The 17,250-nt window shown below is 37.6% G+C and overlaps 3 protein-coding genes across 9 annotated transcripts; all 3 read right to left on the bottom strand.

Moving 5' to 3' along the window:
* Positions 1-706: 706 nt before the first annotated feature.
* On the bottom strand, positions 707-5,541 carry LOC124206308 (protein strawberry notch homolog 1-like). Of its 3 annotated transcripts, none has more exons than XM_046604042.1 (12): positions 5,302-5,541; positions 5,097-5,224; positions 4,040-4,914; positions 3,423-3,977; positions 2,984-3,357; positions 2,789-2,923; positions 2,612-2,722; positions 2,264-2,519; positions 1,799-2,202; positions 1,475-1,725; positions 1,241-1,412; positions 707-1,156 (listed from the first exon to the last, which is right to left on the bottom strand). In XM_046604042.1, exons 3-12 carry the CDS (start codon positions 4,854-4,856, stop codon positions 1,034-1,036), a joined length of 3,198 nt encoding a protein of 1,065 aa, XP_046459998.1. In that variant the 5' UTR covers positions 4,857-4,914; positions 5,097-5,224; positions 5,302-5,541; the 3' UTR covers positions 707-1,033. The 3 variants fall into 3 exon arrangements, with proteins under 3 accessions (XP_046459998.1, XP_046460000.1, XP_046459999.1); XM_046604044.1 differs by having other exon boundaries at positions 5,313-5,491; XM_046604043.1 differs by having other exon boundaries at positions 5,338-5,491.
* Positions 5,542-6,977: 1,436 nt separating this feature from the next.
* Positions 6,978-16,749, bottom strand: LOC124206310 (protein strawberry notch homolog 1-like). 5 transcript variants are annotated; one of them, XM_046604048.1, is made up of 13 exons: positions 11,618-11,826; positions 11,419-11,543; positions 11,323-11,347; positions 10,356-11,236; positions 9,742-10,293; positions 9,302-9,675; positions 9,106-9,240; positions 8,926-9,036; positions 8,592-8,824; positions 8,114-8,514; positions 7,793-8,045; positions 7,536-7,710; positions 6,978-7,442 (listed from the first exon to the last, which is right to left on the bottom strand). In XM_046604048.1, the coding sequence occupies exons 4-9, from the start codon at positions 11,176-11,178 to the stop codon at positions 8,750-8,752; spliced, it is 2,070 nt and encodes a 689-aa protein (XP_046460004.1). In that variant the 5' UTR covers positions 11,179-11,236; positions 11,323-11,347; positions 11,419-11,543; positions 11,618-11,826; the 3' UTR covers positions 6,978-7,442; positions 7,536-7,710; positions 7,793-8,045; positions 8,114-8,514; positions 8,592-8,749. The 5 variants fall into 5 exon arrangements, with proteins under 5 accessions (XP_046460004.1, XP_046460006.1, XP_046460007.1 ...); XM_046604050.1 differs by lacking the exon at positions 11,323-11,347 and having other exon boundaries at positions 9,742-10,059; positions 10,120-10,293; XM_046604051.1 differs by lacking the exon at positions 11,323-11,347 and having other exon boundaries at positions 9,742-10,087; positions 10,157-10,293.
* LOC124206309 (protein strawberry notch-like) lies at positions 12,229-17,095 on the bottom strand. The gene is made up of 12 exons (XM_046604045.1): positions 16,914-17,095; positions 16,729-16,799; positions 15,611-16,492; positions 14,989-15,540; positions 14,552-14,922; positions 14,356-14,490; positions 14,179-14,289; positions 13,837-14,086; positions 13,359-13,771; positions 13,034-13,284; positions 12,796-12,961; positions 12,229-12,707 (listed from the first exon to the last, which is right to left on the bottom strand). Exons 3-12 carry the CDS (start codon positions 16,422-16,424, stop codon positions 12,615-12,617), a joined length of 3,156 nt encoding a protein of 1,051 aa, XP_046460001.1. The 5' UTR covers positions 16,425-16,492; positions 16,729-16,799; positions 16,914-17,095; the 3' UTR covers positions 12,229-12,614.
* Positions 17,096-17,250: the final 155 nt, after the last annotated feature.

Genomic DNA, 17,250 nt, shown 5'->3' with positions numbered 1-17,250 from the left:
ACTCTAAACAAACACCGTTGATAAACACAAGAGCAACAAAACAACATGCCGTAAAATTTGGAGGTTCGATATGCGTGTCTTGGTTTTAAAAATCGACAAACGCAATATCTATTTACGCAAGACTTTTTTATCTGACGTAGATCGTCGATAATATTGCGCACGAGTCCTAAAAAAGTGCATGACACCAGATAATTTTTAAAAAACCTTTTTGTTTCCACGTGCCGAAGTTGGTTTTACCCAATGGGACGGACGGACGGTTCAGCGAGCGCACAACTTTTTGTAAATAAACAAATACAGTACTGAGTCAAATGAAAAGGGAAGGATTAGTTGAGAGATAAGATAAAATTTTCAAAATAATGCAAACAACAGAAGAAAGAGACAAGTAAATTATACCTTCACGGATGACAGCAATTTATCACATTTGCGATAAAGGAATATGTCAGATATAGACGGATTGAGGTGGGTCTGTTTGTAAAGTCGCAGAAAACTTAACACAATGGCTGAAAATTTCGTCTGCCAAATTAACATAGATAAAACCCTTTTTCAAAAGACACTGTTACCTTCAGCTAAGACTGTGATCTGTTGCCATATTCTCATAAATTCAGTGTACAGTAGTAAAAATATATATATGTTATGAAGAGTAGACGACAAATGAAAATCATTATAAAATACCGTACTAAACCAGTTAAAAGACCGGAAGAACAAGTAGTATTTATAAATTTATTCAGGTAATCAAAAGAATACAATACGTGATTTCCCTCAGGAGAACTGAAGAAGACGCAGAAGACGTCTGCAAAATGCGATGATTGTAAAACAAAAAATAACTCAACATTGGACTGCTTTGCAGATGATTTTGCAAAGCGCAAATTCTACTGAGAACAAAAACATGACGAGAACTTTAGAACTTGGTTAACTAGGTTGAAAATTATTTTTATCAAACGGCGCAATATAACTTGTAATCTTCAATTTGGATGCCCGCTTTATCCTTCGCACAAATAACCAAAAACTTTGCTGTATCCCTGCTGGGGGGTCCTTAATGCATAATGCAATTAACATTTGGATAATATTTTGTAAGACAGGTTATTAGTTGAGACTCGCAATTGTCTGGGATGATAATGCCGACAATGTTGCTATTTCCCACAAGTACGCGGGCAATCTTAAAGCAGGGTACATGAGAAAATTGTTAGTTTCATTAGATAAAATTTACAAAAATTTTCATTATTATAACTATTTTGTGTACCTGCATTTTCCACTGTGGATTGTTTTTCTTTAAAATGGATTCGATTTCTTTCCAAACGAGAAATATTGATCCAGCCAAAAGCTTGTACGTTGCACATGATCGCAAACCTTCTTGGCATCCTTCGCCGAAGGATGCCTTATTTTTTTTGTGCTTCCTGGTGTTTTTTTGAATCCTGTTAAGACCGCAATGATGAATATTTAGCATATAAAATAAAACACGACAAAATTTACATACCAGTAGTCGTGAATACAAGCATTTTTTGAAGCGTCGTAATGAAAATCCCACAACCACTTTGGTTCAATCTTCGCCAGGTTCTGCCAACTGATTTGAGGGATGTATTTTTTGGTAATTTCAGCCAAAGATTGTGGTAGTAATTGCACTCCTGTACTAGGTCGTATCACGGTATATTTTAAATCTCCCTTGTCTCCATCACTAACAGTTTTAAGTCTTCTGACAAGCATAATGTCCCTTTTATCATAGGCTTTCTGTATAAATGCAATGTCCATAAAAATTAATTATTTTAGTGGAATTTATGCTTACTTAAAAACCTATGACTACCTCTTTAGATAAGTAAATCCCTTCATCTGCTTGATGTCCAGACTTCGGAAGCCATTTTTCCTCTGCTGTTCTCCAATCCATGCCACCGTCAACTTCAATTTCATGTAGATCAATCTTAGCCGGGGCGATAGGATTTTTTGAGGTTTGGTAGGTTAATTTCAGAACTTTTCTATGATGGACACATTTGTTAAATCCCAAATGAAGAATCTTCACGCCATTGTCTCCGTCCATTTTTTCCTGGTTGCTGATTATTGATCGAACGCAATTGCAGTACTCCAATAGATTGGCTTGAAGATCAACAGGGATACCCAAAATCCGATTAAGCATCTCTGGAACACCATCATTAATCAGAGGCAGTATGTTGGATGATGCAAGGCCGAGTTCCGTTAGTGCTGCTTTGATATCTAACATTTGAAATAAAATTTAAGTTCTAAAATCATTATATAGTCAATCAAAATATTTCACCTCCAAAGAAATAGTCTTTGTAATCAGGAGGGATTTGAACGAATGGCGATTTTTGGTCTGTAATAACATTCATGGCATCGCGTACCGCACAGTCGTATTCACTAACTTCCTCCAAGTAGAACTCAGTAGAGCCTTCATCTAATCTTTGATTTTTGAAGGAAGCACCAAGGAATTGAAGACGATTAGCAACGATCAATGCGGATCGTCTCTCCCCAGCCAATTCCGGAACAAGCAAAATAAATTTCGGAGCTTTCGCCTAAAAGAAAAACGAAAATTAATTAAAAACATTCTTGAAATTGAGAAAATAATAAAAGACTATAGTTCTCGCAGCGATGCGGGAATATTAACTTGATTACTGCGATGAGTACAACCGAATTGCTGCAGAGCGAGCTCAGCGCTATTCGGCAATTCTAGCGAAATGTAAATTCGACGGCTCTGATTTTTCGCTCGTCTGTCAGCCTTAAAGAGACCACTGTTTAGTTTAAAAGTATAAAGAATAAGTGAATGTAGTTAAGTAGAAATTACGTGAAGAGAAATTCCACAGCTGGCAGCTGCAGAAACGATGGCAATTTTCTTTTCCCCGTTCATAAAACGCTCCCTTTCACGAATGTTGATTAAATCTAATGGAACATCTTTTTCGGAGCGCGGCTCGTATTGGACCTGCGAAAGGAATTTTCTTTCAGTTCGAAAAATAAATTAGTGATGAAACATCATGCATACCATGCCATTGTTTTTCTGGACCAGACGGCCCTTCCGACTAGAAATTTCGGCCACATTCTTTGGGCCTCCGAATTCACCGATGAGTTGATCAATCCAATTTGGTGGAAGTACAGTTCCCAGCTCTTCGATTTTCTCTAGAAGTCGTTGTCTGATTAACGATGTCTTTTCAAGTTTAATCCTCCTGTCTTCAACTGCCGCTTCGTCTTTTAGGTAAAGATCGGCTTCGGAGTCTGAATGGTAGTCAAATACTGGAGCAGATGCATCACTGCTGTCAATTATTTCGCAATACGATGGATCGTCAGTTGATTCTTGTTTTATCCTTTTGGGGGTTCCAACGGGATTGCTCACAGATTTTCTTTTACCTCCAACGGTTCCTGGCGTAAAAAATTCAATATCTAATTTATTAAAAAAAGTTTCCACTATTTTGAAAAATGTTTACCTCCTTTGTTGTTACAAGTATCGGCCAGCAATTGGAGACCATCGGAAGCTGGAAAGTGTTTTTCAACCAAAGACTGCATAATCATTTTTGCAGTTGAAACGAAATTTGGCATTGCAGATCCGTCGTCCGGAATTTTTTGAAGGGTGTAAGCTTCTCCTGTTGATTGAAACCCAATGACAACGCTTTCGCCGCGTTTGACAGCTTCACTTGCCAATTTAACGGCATGTGTTACTTTGACGGATATACACAAACATCTAAAAAATTTGTGATGCGCTGACCAAAAATTAGTCCACATAATCTTTTGTGCCTTTGGGCCTAAATCCATAAGTTCAGCTGCTTCTGTAAAAGACTGTCTAAGGTGAACCCAAAGTTTAACAGAACTGTCGTAGGTTGTGATGAATTTCGGCAATTGGCAGACTTCCACCACTTGGTACGTGACATCCTTGAAAGAAAGTTGACGGTTTACGTAAGATCCCCGTTGCCTCATTTCCATGGCTATCATATCCCCGGCAATCTCACCAAAATTCTTCACATTTTCGAGAAATTCTCCGAAGTCTAAAATTGATAACAAAAATATTTTGTGGCGTTCAATGTTCAATATAATATAAAATATTTACCTTTGAATGGCGTATCCTGACCCCAAAGACCAAGACGAACCATGCTTGCCATGCTGCGGGGTTCCGAGACGGCAGTTGTAGAAATGTAGACGATCCTTGCGTTTGGCAACATATTTTGCAATTGTAAGACAGCCAATTCTGTTTTTCTCTTATTGGTCGAACCGCTGAAATTGATGTCATTCGTGAGGTGACACTCGTCAAAAACAATAACTCCGTCGAAATTTGGCCCACACCATTTGAGCAGTTGTTCAAGGCACAATAATCTTTTTTTTGAGGAACTCAACTCGTTAATTAAATCAGAGTAAGTACAGAAAATGACGCCTTCTTTTGTCGACTCAGTGACATCCGTACGGGCTGTGAAATTCTTCAATTTGTTTACAGCATGAACTGCAATCTTGTCGGCACATCCGATGTCCCGCAAATCACCTTCAGCGTCGTACTTGAGGTCAGTTGAAATTGAGAACCAAATTGATTTCTTACGTCCACGAATGAAATTTTCAAAGATGATACCAGCTGCGATCCGACCTTTACCAACACCGGCTCCGTCTCCGATCAGGAATCCAGCTCGAGAACCGTCAGACAAATTTTGTTCGTGTCTCTGACACGAGTAGATGATTGTTTCTAACTGGATGGCAGATAGGCCTCCGCTATTAATTGTTTCTGATGGCAGATCGAGGATGTAGGAAGTGTCAGGTAGGTCAACATAGTTGAATATTGACGGGGTTTCGATGACCGTACTGGGATGATCACGTACGATAAATTCATCCTTTGACTTTTCCTTCTTAATCTCAAACGGCAATAACAACAAATTCGCCATGTTTCAACTTTGTTGAAGACGGGTATACAGTTCTCAGATTATATTTGAAGTTGGTATTCTAAAAAAATATGAATTAGTATTAGGCTAAAAAAGAATAATCATGCTGCCAGCATGGGTTTTCATAAATAGCATTTCAACTCTACAACACACCTCAAACACAAAGAACTGATATCATCTAAATTTATGGATCAATACTTTACTGATAATTGCTTAATCATTGAATAACAAATTTTAACTTACTAGAAAAGCCGAGAACACTAGCAAAGTAGCAACGTCCGACCACTGTTAATTGAAGGTAGGAACGTCCATTTTCCCTATTAGTCTTATTACTCTTCCACTTTTTACAGCATCCCTATTTGGATGGAATTCTATTGTGAAACAACAAAAATAAATAAATGTAAAGAAAATTATAAATTAAAAAGGCAGTGAGCAAACACCAATAGACCTTGAAAAAACCTTAATGCTTGTTCAAAGCATGCACCCGTTAATCTGCTATTGATCACTTATTCAATCAAAGAAAAACGGAAGACCATTGAAACGAATTGTGAAATTTTTCGCCGAACTATCTCGTGCACGTGTGGGTGGTGACTGTGACAGTGACAGGTGGCGGTCTGGTACTTGCCTACCAAACGTCGTCCGTCGGCTAGATTTGCTGTTATTTGTGCGAAGCGGTTCTTGGTAATATGCGCTTTTACTGAACTTGACTTGACCTATAGCCTCGGAATAGAGCCATCGGCTAAAAGAATTTTCCCTCCCTTTCTCCCGCTAAAATTTTCAAATGACATAAGCCCAAACAAAAGTCAGCACTTTTGGTTTTTCGTGAGAAACTACTACAGAATAGTAGAATTCTAAAATTTTCCATTTTAGAATCTTATAGAATCAGATATTAATTTATGGTATTTAGGTTTAATCTGTTTTACAGTTTAGACCCAGTGTTATGTTGGTATTCTAAATGTGTTCAGTTTATGAGACTAGATTATGACAAATTTGGATTATTATAAAATAAATACACACAAGTTTTAAACAAGTTGATAGAGAAATTTTTACTTAGGTAATCAAACAAATAAAATACATGATCGATATCCCTCAGGCGAACTGAAGAAGATAGTTGCGAAACAAAAAATTATTCAATATGGTTAACTATTGAAAACATTTTCAATAAGAAAAAAAAAAATGAAAAACCGCATCTAATTTTCATAGCGCGAATTCTATTTGTAAAGAAATTAATAATTCCCGCAGTTATACGGTTAATAAGTAAATTTCGGTTAGTGATGAAGAGCCAACATTATCTTACACACCACTTTGGCTATCAGCTGAGACTCGTAACTATCGGGAATAACTATGCCGACAATTTTGCTGCTGTCCACAAGTAAACGAGCGATCTTAAACCGAAGGAGGTACTCATGAAAAATTTTAATAATTATATAATAAATACAGAAACCGTTGATAAAAACACATAAGCAGCAAAACATAAACAACATGAAGTAAATTTGGAGGTTCGATATGTGTCGTGGATTTGAAAATCAACAAACGGAATCTATATTGATGCAAGACTTTTTTATTTGACGTACGTAGATCGTCGATAATATTGCGCACGAGTCTTAAAAAAGTGCATTAAATAGATAATTTGAAAACGCTGTTTGTTCCCACATGCCGAAGTCAGTTTTACCCGGTTTTACTCAATGGGGCGGAGTGCGGACGGACGGTTTCACCAAGCACAGAACTTTTGGTAAATAAACAAATACAGTACTGAGTCAAATGAAAGGGGGAGGAATTATAGTAAGGAGATAAGATAAATTTCCAAAATAATGTAAATAACAAAAGAAAGAGACAAGTAAATTATACCTTCACGGATGACAGCAATTTATCACATTTGCGATAAAGGAATATGCCAGACATAGACGGATTGAAGTCGCAGAAAACTCAACACTATATGTCTGAAAACTTCGTCTGCCATGTAGCCATATCAAAAGACGAACGGTAACAACTTCAGCAGGTCAGACTGTTACCTGTTTGCCATTCTCATAAATTTACAGCAGTAAAATACGTTATGTAGAATGTAGAGTAGACGACAAATGAAAATCAATGCAAAATACCGAACTGTAAATTGCAAACCAGTTGTAACATTAGAAGAAAAAGTAGTATTTATTCAGGTTATCAAAAGAATACAATACGTGATTTCCCTCACCCCAACTGAAGAAGACGCAGAAGACGGCTGCGAAATGTGGTGATTTAAAAAAACAAAAAATGATTCAACAGTGGACTTCTGAGCAGATGATTTTACAAAGCGCAAACTCTAAGTGAGGACAAAAACATAATGAGAACTTTAGAACTTGGTTAACTAGGTAGAAGATTATTTTTATCAAACGGCGGAACATAATTTTGTAATCTTCAAATTGGATGCCAGCTTTACCCCTCGTCCAAATTACAAAAAACTTTGCCTTATCCCTGCTGGAGGGTCCTTTAATCCATAATGCAATTAACACTAAGATAATATTTTGTAAGAAAAGCTGTTAGTTGAGACTCGCAATTGTCAGGGATGACTATGCCGACAATGTTGCTATTTCCCACAAGAACGCGGGCAATCTTAGAGGTTAGAGCATGGTAAGAGAACGATGCATGAGAAAATTTTTTTCATTAGATAAATGTCTAAAAATTTTCATGATTGTAATTGTGTACCTGCATTTTCCACTGTGGATTGTTTTTTCTTAAAATGGATTCGATTTCTTTCCAAACGAGAAATATTGACCCAGCCAAAAGCTTATAAGTTGGACATGACCGTACACCTTCTTGACATCCTTCTTGGCATTCTTTCGTGGGCTTCAAGTTTGGCTTTTCGCTGTGTCTTTTAAGCCTGTTAAAGGCCGTGTAACGGACTAACGGTTAATAATGATAAATTTAGCATACAATATAAAACAGCGAGAAAATCTACTTACCAGTAATCGTGAATGCAACAATTTTTTGAGTGGTCGTAATGAAAATTCCATAGCGCTTTGGGATTAGGCTTTACCTGCTTCGGCATTGATCTGATTTGAGGGACGTAATTTTTGTAATTTCAGCCAAAGATGGAACTATTTCCACTCCCGTACTGGGTCGTATCAGGTTGTATTTTAAATTTCCCTCGTCTCGGCATTCACCAACAGTATTTATTTTTCGAATAAGTAGAACGTCTTGTTTCCCATTGGATACCTATATAAATGTCGTGCCCCAAAAAATGAATTTTAAAATGTAATTTTAACGAAATAACCTATTATTACCTCTTTTGAAAAATAAAACCCTTCAACTCCTTTTCTAGATTTCGTAAGCCATTTTTCCTTTAAAGTCCTCCAATTCAAGCCACTATCAACTTCAATTTCATGTAGATCAATCTTAGCCGGTGCGATAAAGTTTTTTGAAGTTTTAGAGGTAAATTTCAGAACTTTTCTATGATAGGCATATTTGTTTAAGGCCAAATCAAGAATCTTCGAGTCGTTTCGTCCGTTCATTTTTCCCTGATTGCTGATCGTTGATCGAACACCATTGAAGTATTGCAATAGAGTGGCTTGAAGTTCAACAGGGATGCCCAAAATCCGATTTAGGATTTCTGGAACACCATCTTTGGTCAGAGGCAGTATGCTGGATGATCCGAGGCCAACTTTAGTTAGTGCTGCTCTGATATCTAACATTTGAAATAAATTAAGTCTTGAGAGCACCGTATAGTTTTTAATGTAAATATTTCTCCTTCGAAAAAAATACCTTTGTAATCAACAGGGAGGGGAATAACGGGTGATTTTTGGCCCATAATAACGTTAATGGCATCGAGTACCGCAGATTCATAATCACTAGTTTCTTCGAATTCAGTGGAGCCTTCATCTAATCTTTGATTTCTATAGGCGCCCAGAAATTGAAGACGATTAGCTACGATCAATGCGGATCGTCTCTCCCCCAGCCAATTCAGGAACAAGAAAAATGAATTCCGGAGCTTTCGCCTAAAACAAAAATGAAAATTAATGAACAACCTAAAAAATTTATGCAATTATAAAAGATTGTAGTTCTGAGATGGATCTGAGATGCAGGAATATTTTAATACTTGGTTACTGCGATGAGTGCATCCGAACTGCTGCAGAGCGAGCTCGGCGCTATTCGGCAATTCTAGCGAAATGTAAATTCGACGGCTCTGATTTTTCGCTCGTCTGTCAGCCTTAAAGAGACCACTGTTTCGTTTTAAAAAAGTATAAAGAATAAGTGAAAGTAGTTAAGTAGGAATTACGTGAAGAGAAATTCCACAGCTGGCAGCTGCAGAAACGATGGCAATTTTCTTTTCCCCGTTCATAAAACGCTCCCTTTCACGAATGTTGATTAAATCTAATGGGACATCTTTTTCGGAGCGCGGCTCGTATTGGACCTACGAAACAAATAAACTTGTAACTTCGAAAAAAAAATTAATGATGTTATATCATGCATACCAGGCCATTGTTTTTTTGGACCAGACGGCCCTTCCGACTAGAAATTTCGGCCACATTTTCTTGTCCTCCGAATTCATCGATGAGTTGATCCATCCAATTTAGTGGAAGTATAGTTCCAAGTTCCTCAATTTTCTCTAGAAGTCTCTGTTTGATTAACCACGCATTTTCAAGCTTGATCCTTTTGTCTTCTGCTGCCTCTTCGTCTTTTAACTTGGAATCGGCGTCGGTGTCTGAATGGTAGTCAAATACTGGAGCAGATGCATCACTGCTGTCAATTATTTCGCAATACGATGCATCTTCAGTTAATTCTTGTTTAATCTTTTTGAGGGTTCCTACGAGGTTACTCACAGATTTCCTTTTACCTCCAACGATTACTGTCGTTAAAAATTCACCATATAATCAATTATACAAGATCGTACACTATTTTGAGAAATATTTACCTTTGCTGTTTGGAGCTTCGGCTAGCAATTGGAGACTATCGGAAGCTGGAAAGTATTTTTCAACCAATGACAGCATAACAATTTTAGCAGGTGAAACGAAATTTGACATTCCAGATCCATCGTCCAGAATTTTCTGAAGGGTGTAAGCTTCTCCTGTTGATTGAAGGCCAATGACAACGCTTTCGCCGCGTTTGACAGCTTCACTAGCCAACTTGACGGAATGTGTTACTTTGGCGGAAATACACAGACATCTAAAAAATCTGTGATGCGCTGACCAAAAATTAGTCCACATAATCTTTTGTGCCTTTGGACCTAAATCTACAAGTTCCGTTGTTTCAGTAAAAGACTGTCGAAGGTGAAGCCAAAGTTTAACAGAACTGTCGTAGGTTGTGATGAATTTCGGCAATTGACAGACCTCGACGATTTGGTACATGACATCCTTGAAAGAAAGTTGACGGTTTACGTAAGATCCACGTCGCCTCATTTCCATGGCTATCATATCCCCGGCAATCTCACCTAAGTTGTTTACATTTTCAATAAATTGACCACAGTCTGCAATGAATAAATAAAATATTTTAGGTCGTTGTTCATTCAACATAAAATAACATAATTACCTTTGAATAATGTATCCTTTCCCCAAAGACCAAGACGAACCATGCTTGCCATGCTGCGGGGTTCCGAGACGGCAGTTGTAGAAATGTAGACGATCCTTGCGTTTGGCAACTTATTTTGCAGTTGTAAGACAGCCAATTCAATTTTTCTCTTATTAGTCGGTCCGCTGAAATTGATGTCATTCGTGAGGTGACACTCGTCAAAAACAATAACGCCGTCGAAATTTGGCCCACACCATTTGAGCAGTTGTTCAAGGCACAATAATCTTTTTGTTGAGGAACTCAACTCGTTAATTAAATCAGAGTAAGTACAGAAAATGACGCCTTCTTTTGTCGACTCAGTGACATCCGTACGTACTTTGGAATTCTTCAATTTGTTTACAGCATGAACTGCAATCTTGTCGCCACATCCGATGTCCCGCAAATCACGTTCAGCGTCGTACTTGAGGTCAGTTGAAATTGAGAACCAAATTGATTTCTTACGTCCACGAATGAAATTTTCAAAGATGATGCCAGCTGCGATCCGACCTTTACCAACACCGGCACCTTCTCCGATGAGGTATCCAGCTCGAGAACCGTCAGACAAATTTTGTTCGTGTCTCTGACACGAGTAGATGATGGTTTCTAACTGGATGGCAGATAGGCCTCCGCTATTAATTGTTTCTGATGGCAGATCGAGGATGTAGGAAGTGTCAGGTAGGTCAACATTGTTGAATATTGATGACGATGAGGTTTCGATGACCGTACTGGGATGATCACGTATGATAAATTCATCCTTTGACTTTTCCTTCTTAATCTCAAACGGCAATAACAACAAATTCGCCATGTTTCAACTTTGTTGAAGATGGGTATACAGTTCTCAGATGATACTTGAAGTTGGTATTCTAATAAAATATGAATTAGTATAGGCTAAAATAGAATAACCATGCTGCCATGCTGGTTTTTATAGCATTTCGTCTCTACAACACACCTCCAACACAAAGAACCAATATCATCTAAATTTGTGGATCGATACATTACTGATGATGATGAGTGCTTAATCATTGAATAACAAATTTTAACTTACTAGTAAAACCGAGAACACTAGCAAGTAGCAACGTCCGACCACTGTTAATTGAAGGTAGGAACGTCCATTTTTCCTAGTCTTTTCAACCCTTCCACTTTTTACAGCATCCTGATTTGGATGAAATTCTATTGTGAAACAACAAAAATAAATAAATGAAAAGAAAATTAAAAAGGTAGTGAGCAAACACCAAGACTACTACCTTATTAATGCTTGAAGCATGCACAGCAGTGTTCCACACCTGTTATTGATCACTTTATATTCAATCGAAGAAAAACGGGCTAATGAAACGAATGGCGCAATATATTTCACTTCGTTGAACTATCTCGTGCTCGTGCACGTATGGAACTGGTAGTCTGGTAGTACTACTGGTACTACTGCCTGTCTAGTGTGTCTAACAACGTCGGCCATCGGCTAGATCAGCTGTCAATTTTTTGCAAAGCGGTTCTTGGTAATATGCGCTTTTACTGAACTTGACCTATAGCCTCGGAATAGAGCCAAGGGCTAAAAGAATTTTCCCTCCTTTCCTCCCGCTAAAATTTTCAAATGACATAAGCCCAAGCAGAAGTCGCAGCACTTTTGGTTTTTAGTGAGAAACTGAGAGTTGAGAATATCAGTACTACAGAATAGTAGAATTCTAAAATTTTCCATTTTAGAATCTTATAGAATCGGATAAATCGGATATTAATTTCTGTTTATGTTTAATTTGTTTTACAGTTTAGACTCAGTGTTATGATGGTATTGTAAATGTGTTCATTTTATTTTATGAGACTCTAGATTACAAATTTAGATTATTATAAAATAAATACACACAAGTATTAAACAAGTTGATAGAGAATTTTTTTACTTAGGTAATCAAACAAATAAAATACATGATCGATATCCCTCAAGCGAACTGAAGAAAACTGTTGCGAAACAAAAAATTATTCAATATGGTTAACTATTGAAAACATTTTCAAAAGGAAAAAAAAAATGAAAAACCGCATCTAATTTTCATAGCGCGAATTCTAGTGAGAACAAATAAATCACTATGAGAACAATGTAAACTTCGGAGTTCGTTCACTACGTAGCAAATTATTTTTGTCTAACGGCGCAACATAATTTGTAATCTTCGATTTATAAAGCAATTATTAATTCCCGCAGTTACGGTTAATAAGTAAATTTCGGTTAGTGATGAAGAGCCAACATTATCTTACACACTACTTTGTAAGAAAGGCTACCAGCTGAGACTCGCAATTATCGGGAATAACTATGCCGACAATTTTGCTGCTGTCCACAAGTACGCGGGCGATCTTAAACCGAAGGAGGTACACATAAAAAAAATTAACAATTAGATAGTAAATATATAAATTGTTATAATTATAAAATGTCTTGTGTTACCTGCATTTTCCACTGTGGATTGCTTTCCCTAATAATGGATTCGATTTCTTTCCAAAGAAGAAATATTGATCCAGTCAAAAGCTTGTACGTTACACATGATGATCGCAAACCTTCTTGGCATCGTCCGGGACCTTTATTTTTGTGGCTTTTGCTTGTGTTTTTAAGCCTGTTAAGACCAACAGTTAACAACAGTAATGATATGTGTGGCTTACAAAATAAAACAGTGAGAAAATCTTACCAGTAGTCGTGAACACAAACATTTTCTGAAGCGTCGTAATGAAAATCCCATAACGCTTTATGATCAATATTGGCCTGTTTTGACAAACTAATTTTAGGGATGTATTTTGTGGTAATTTCAGCCAAAGTTTGTGATAGCAATTGCACTCCCGTACTAGGTCGTATCACGGTATATTTTAAATCTCCCTTGTCTCCATCACTAACAATTTTAAATCTTCGGACAATTATAATGTCTCTTTTCTTAAATAATACCTGTATAAATGTCATGAGCCAAAAAATATATTTAGTAGAATTTATGTACAAAAAAAACAACAAAAAAAAGCTACCTCTTTTGAAACATAAATCCCTTCGTCTGCTTGTCCAGCCTTCGGAAACCATTTTTCCTCTGCTGTTCTCCAATCCATGCCACCGTCAACTTCAATTTCATGTAGATACATCGTAGCCGGACCGATAGTATTTTTGGAGGTAACCTTCAGAGCTTTTCTACGATGAGCACATTTGTTGTGCAATTGTAAATCAAAAATCTTCGTGTCATAGTGTCCGTCCATTTTTCCCCGATTACTGATCGTTGCTGATCGAACACCATCGAAGTATATCAATAGAGTGGCTTGAAGATTAACAGGAATACCCGAAATCCGATTTAGGATATCTGGAACACCTTTTCCAGCTTTAAACAGTGTAACCAATTGTTGCAAGTTGGATGATATGACGCCGACTTCAGCTAGTGCTGCTCTGATATCTAACATTAATTTTTGGAGTAAAATAAATCCTTAATCCTTGTAGTGGTGAATCCAAGTATTTTACCTCGGAAAAAGTTGCCTTCGTAATCAGCAGGGACTGGACTTACGGGTGATTTATGGCCCATAATAACCTTCATGGCATCGAGTACCGCAGAGTCATATTCACTAGTTTCTTCTAATTCAGTAGAGCCTTCATCTAAACTTTGATTTTTGAAGGAAGCACCAAGGAATTGAAGACGATTAGCAACGATCAATGCGGATCGTCTCTCCCCAGCCAATTCCGGAACAAGCAAAATAAATTTCGGAGCTTTCACCTAAAAAAAAACCGAAAATTAATTAAAAACATTCTTGAAATTGAGAAAATTATAAAAGACTATAGTTCTCGTAGCGATGCGGGAATATTTACTTGGTTACTGCGATGAATGCATCCGAACTGCTGCAGAGCGAGCTCAGCGCTATTCGGCAATTCTAGCGAAATGTAAATTCGACGGCTCTGATTTTTCGCTCGTCTGTCAGCCTTAAAAAGACAACTGTTTAGTTTAAAAGTAGAAAGAATAAGTGAAAGTAGTTAAGTAGAAATTACGTGAAGAGAAATTCCACAGCTGGCAGCTGCAGAAACGATGGCAATTTTCTTTTCACCGTTCATAAAACGCTCCCTTTCACGAATGTTGATTAAATCTAATGGAACATCTTTTTCGGAGCGCGGCTCGTATTGGACCTACGAAACAAATAAACTTGTAACTTCGAAAAAAAAATTAATGATGTTATATCATGCATACCAGGCCATTGTTTTTTTGGACCAGACGGCCCTTCCGACTAGAAATTTCGGCCACATTTTCTGAGCCTCCGAGTTCATCGATGAGTTGATCAATCCAATTTGGTGGAAGTATAGTTCCAATCTCTTCGATTTTTTCTAGAAGTCCTTGTTTGATTACCGACGCCTTCTCAAGCTTAATTCTTCTGTCTTCGGCTGCCTCTTCGTCTTTTAGCTTAGAATCGGCTGAGTCTGAATTATAGTCAAATACCGGAGCAGATACATCACTGCTGTCAATTATTTCATCACAAGAGAAATCGTCAGTTAATTTGTTTTTCTTCTTTTTGGAGGTTCCTGCGGTTTTTCTCACATGTTTTCTTTTACCTCCAACGGTTCCTTGTGTAAAAAATTCAGCATTTAATTAATTACAATAGATCGTATACTATTTTGAAAAATATTTACGTTTGTTGTTTCGAGCATCGGCAAACAGGTGGAGACTATCGGAAACTGGAAAGTGTTTTTCAACCAAAGACTGCATAACCATTTTTGCAGTTGAAACGAAATTTGGCATTGCAGATCCGTCGTCCGGAACTTTTTGAAGGGTGTAATTTTCTCCGGTTGATTGGAGACCAATGACAACGCTTTTGCCGCGTTTGACAGCTTCACTAGCAAACTTGACGGCATGTATTACTTTGGCGGAAATACGCAGACATCTAAAAAATCTGTTATACGCTGACCAAAAATTAGTCCACATAATCTTTTGTGTCTTTTGGCCTAAATCCATAAGTTCAGCTGCTTCTGTAAAAGACTGTTGCAGATGAAGCCAAAGTTTAGCAGAATTGTCGTAGGATCTGATGAATTTCGGCAATTGGCAAATTTCGACAACTTGGTACATGACATCCTTGAAAGGAAGTTGACGGTTTACGTACGATCCCCGTTGCCTCATTTCCATGGCTATCATATCCCCGGCAATCTCACCAAAAGTCTTCACATTTTCCAGAAATTGTTCGAAGTCTGTAATGGATAACGAATTAACGATAATATTTTATCGGGTTCAACTTTCAACAGAAAATAAAATATTTACCTTTGAATGGCGTATCCTGACCCCAAAGACCTAGACGAACCATGCTTTCCATGCTGCGGGGTTCCCAAATTGCGGTTGTAGAAATGTAGACGATCCTTGCGTTTGGCAACTTATTTTGCAATTGTAAAACAGCCAATTCTGTTTTTCTCTTATTGGTCGAACCGCTGAAATTGATGTCATTCGTGAGGTGACACTCGTCAAAAACAATGACGCCGTCGAAATTTGGCCCACACCATTTGAGCAGTTGTTCAAGGCACAATAATCTTTTTTTTGAGGAACTCAACTCGTTAATTAAATCAGAGTAAGTACAGAAAATGACGCCTTCTTTTGTCGACTCAGTGACATCCGTACGGGCTGTGAAATTCTTCAATTTGTTTACAGCATGAACTGCAATCTTGTCGGCACATCCGATGTCCCGCAAATCACCTTCAGCGTCGTACTTGAGGTCAGTTGAAATTGAGAACCAAATTGATTTCTTACGTCCACGAATGAAATTTTCAAAGATGATACCAGCTGCGATCCGACCTTTACCAACACCGGCTCCGTCTCCGATCAGGAATCCAGCTCGAGAACCGTCAGACAAATTTTGTTCGTGTCTCTGACACGAGTAGATGATGGTTTCTAACTGGATGGCAGATAGGGCTCCGCTATTAATTGCTTGCTCTGGTAGATCGAGGATATAATTGGCCTCAGGGTTGTCAACATTGTTGAATACTGGAGAGATTTCGATGACGTTACTGGGATGATCACGTACAATTAATTCAGAATCCTTTTCTTTCTTAATCTCAATCTGTAATAACGACGGATTCGCCATGGTAATTTCAATTTTCTTGAAGATGTGTTACAGTCCTCAGACACTAACTTGAAGTTGACGTATTTCATCTAAACAAATATGTATGGAATTAGTATTAGGCTAATAATGGCTAATAATAATAAATCATAGCATTTTAATTCTAAAAAACAACTCAATACAAAGAATCGACATCACCTCCGGACATAAATGAATCGATACTTTGGATGATACATAAATGGATAATACATACTGACGATATAACCGACAAAAAAAAATCTCTAAGTCTAAATCCTCAAAATCCTCAAAATGTCCTCAATTAACTTACCTACTAGAAAAGCCGAGAGCAAGGAAGCCTTGACTTGTGCCTGTACTGCATCACTCGATTTTGATGGAATTCTATTGTGAAACAACGAAAAGAAATGATTAAAAAAAAGTTTTTAAAAGCTATGAGTAAATACTGAGACTACCACCACAACAATTGATGCATGCACATTATTTCTACTCTCTTACCTGTTATTGATCACTTATTCAATCAAAGCAAAGAGGACAGTTAATGAAAAAAATGGCGTAATAAATTTCACTTCGCAGAACTATTCTCGTGCACGTGTGGTAACTACTAACAGGCATCGCCTACCGTCTGAGCCTAGCCGGAATACTATCGGCTGTCAATTGCGTGTGAAGCAGTTCTCGGTAATATGCGCTTTTACTGAACTTTACCTATAGCCTAGGAATAGAGCCAACGGCTAAAATAATTTTCTCTCCCTTTCTCCCGTTAAAATTTTCAAATGACATAAGCCCAAACAGAAGTCAGCACTTTGGGTTTTTCGAGAGAAAATACTACAGAATA

The sequence above is a fragment of the Daphnia pulex genome, chromosome 10 (genome assembly GCF_021134715.1).
Source record: "Daphnia pulex isolate KAP4 chromosome 10, ASM2113471v1".
NCBI classification, from domain to species: Eukaryota; Metazoa; Arthropoda; class Branchiopoda; order Diplostraca; family Daphniidae; genus Daphnia; species Daphnia pulex.
This window is presented reverse-complemented; position numbering and strand designations above follow the sequence as displayed.

Excerpts from the sequence above, each read along its gene's own strand:
- LOC124206308 (XM_046604042.1), bottom strand. The coding sequence starts at position 4,856 with ATGGCGAATTTGTTGTTATTGCCGTTTGAGATTAAGAAGGAAAAGTCA. Across the intron at positions 3,978-4,039 it reads TCAGGATACGCCATTCAAAG|ACTTCGGAGAATTTCTCGAA; the intron begins GTAAATATTTTA and ends TATCAATTTTAG. Across the intron at positions 2,203-2,263 it reads CAAAGACTATTTCTTTGGAG|ATATCAAAGCAGCACTAACG; the intron begins GTGAAATATTTT and ends TTCAAATGTTAG.
- LOC124206310 (XM_046604049.1), bottom strand. The coding sequence starts at position 11,178 with ATGGCGAATTTGTTGTTATTGCCGTTTGAGATTAAGAAGGAAAAGTCA. Across the intron at positions 9,241-9,301 it reads TCCAAAAAAACAATGGCCTG|GTCCAATACGAGCCGCGCTC; the intron begins GTATGCATGATA and ends TTTGTTTCGTAG. Across the intron at positions 8,825-8,925 it reads GCACTCATCGCAGTAACCAA|GCGAAAGCTCCGGAATTCAT; the intron begins GTATTAAAATAT and ends TTTTTGTTTTAG.
- LOC124206309 (XM_046604045.1), bottom strand. The coding sequence starts at position 16,424 with ATGGCGAATCCGTCGTTATTACAGATTGAGATTAAGAAAGAAAAGGAT. Across the intron at positions 15,541-15,610 it reads TCAGGATACGCCATTCAAAG|ACTTCGAACAATTTCTGGAA; the intron begins GTAAATATTTTA and ends TATCCATTACAG. Across the intron at positions 14,491-14,551 it reads TCCAAAAAAACAATGGCCTG|GTCCAATACGAGCCGCGCTC; the intron begins GTATGCATGATA and ends TTTGTTTCGTAG.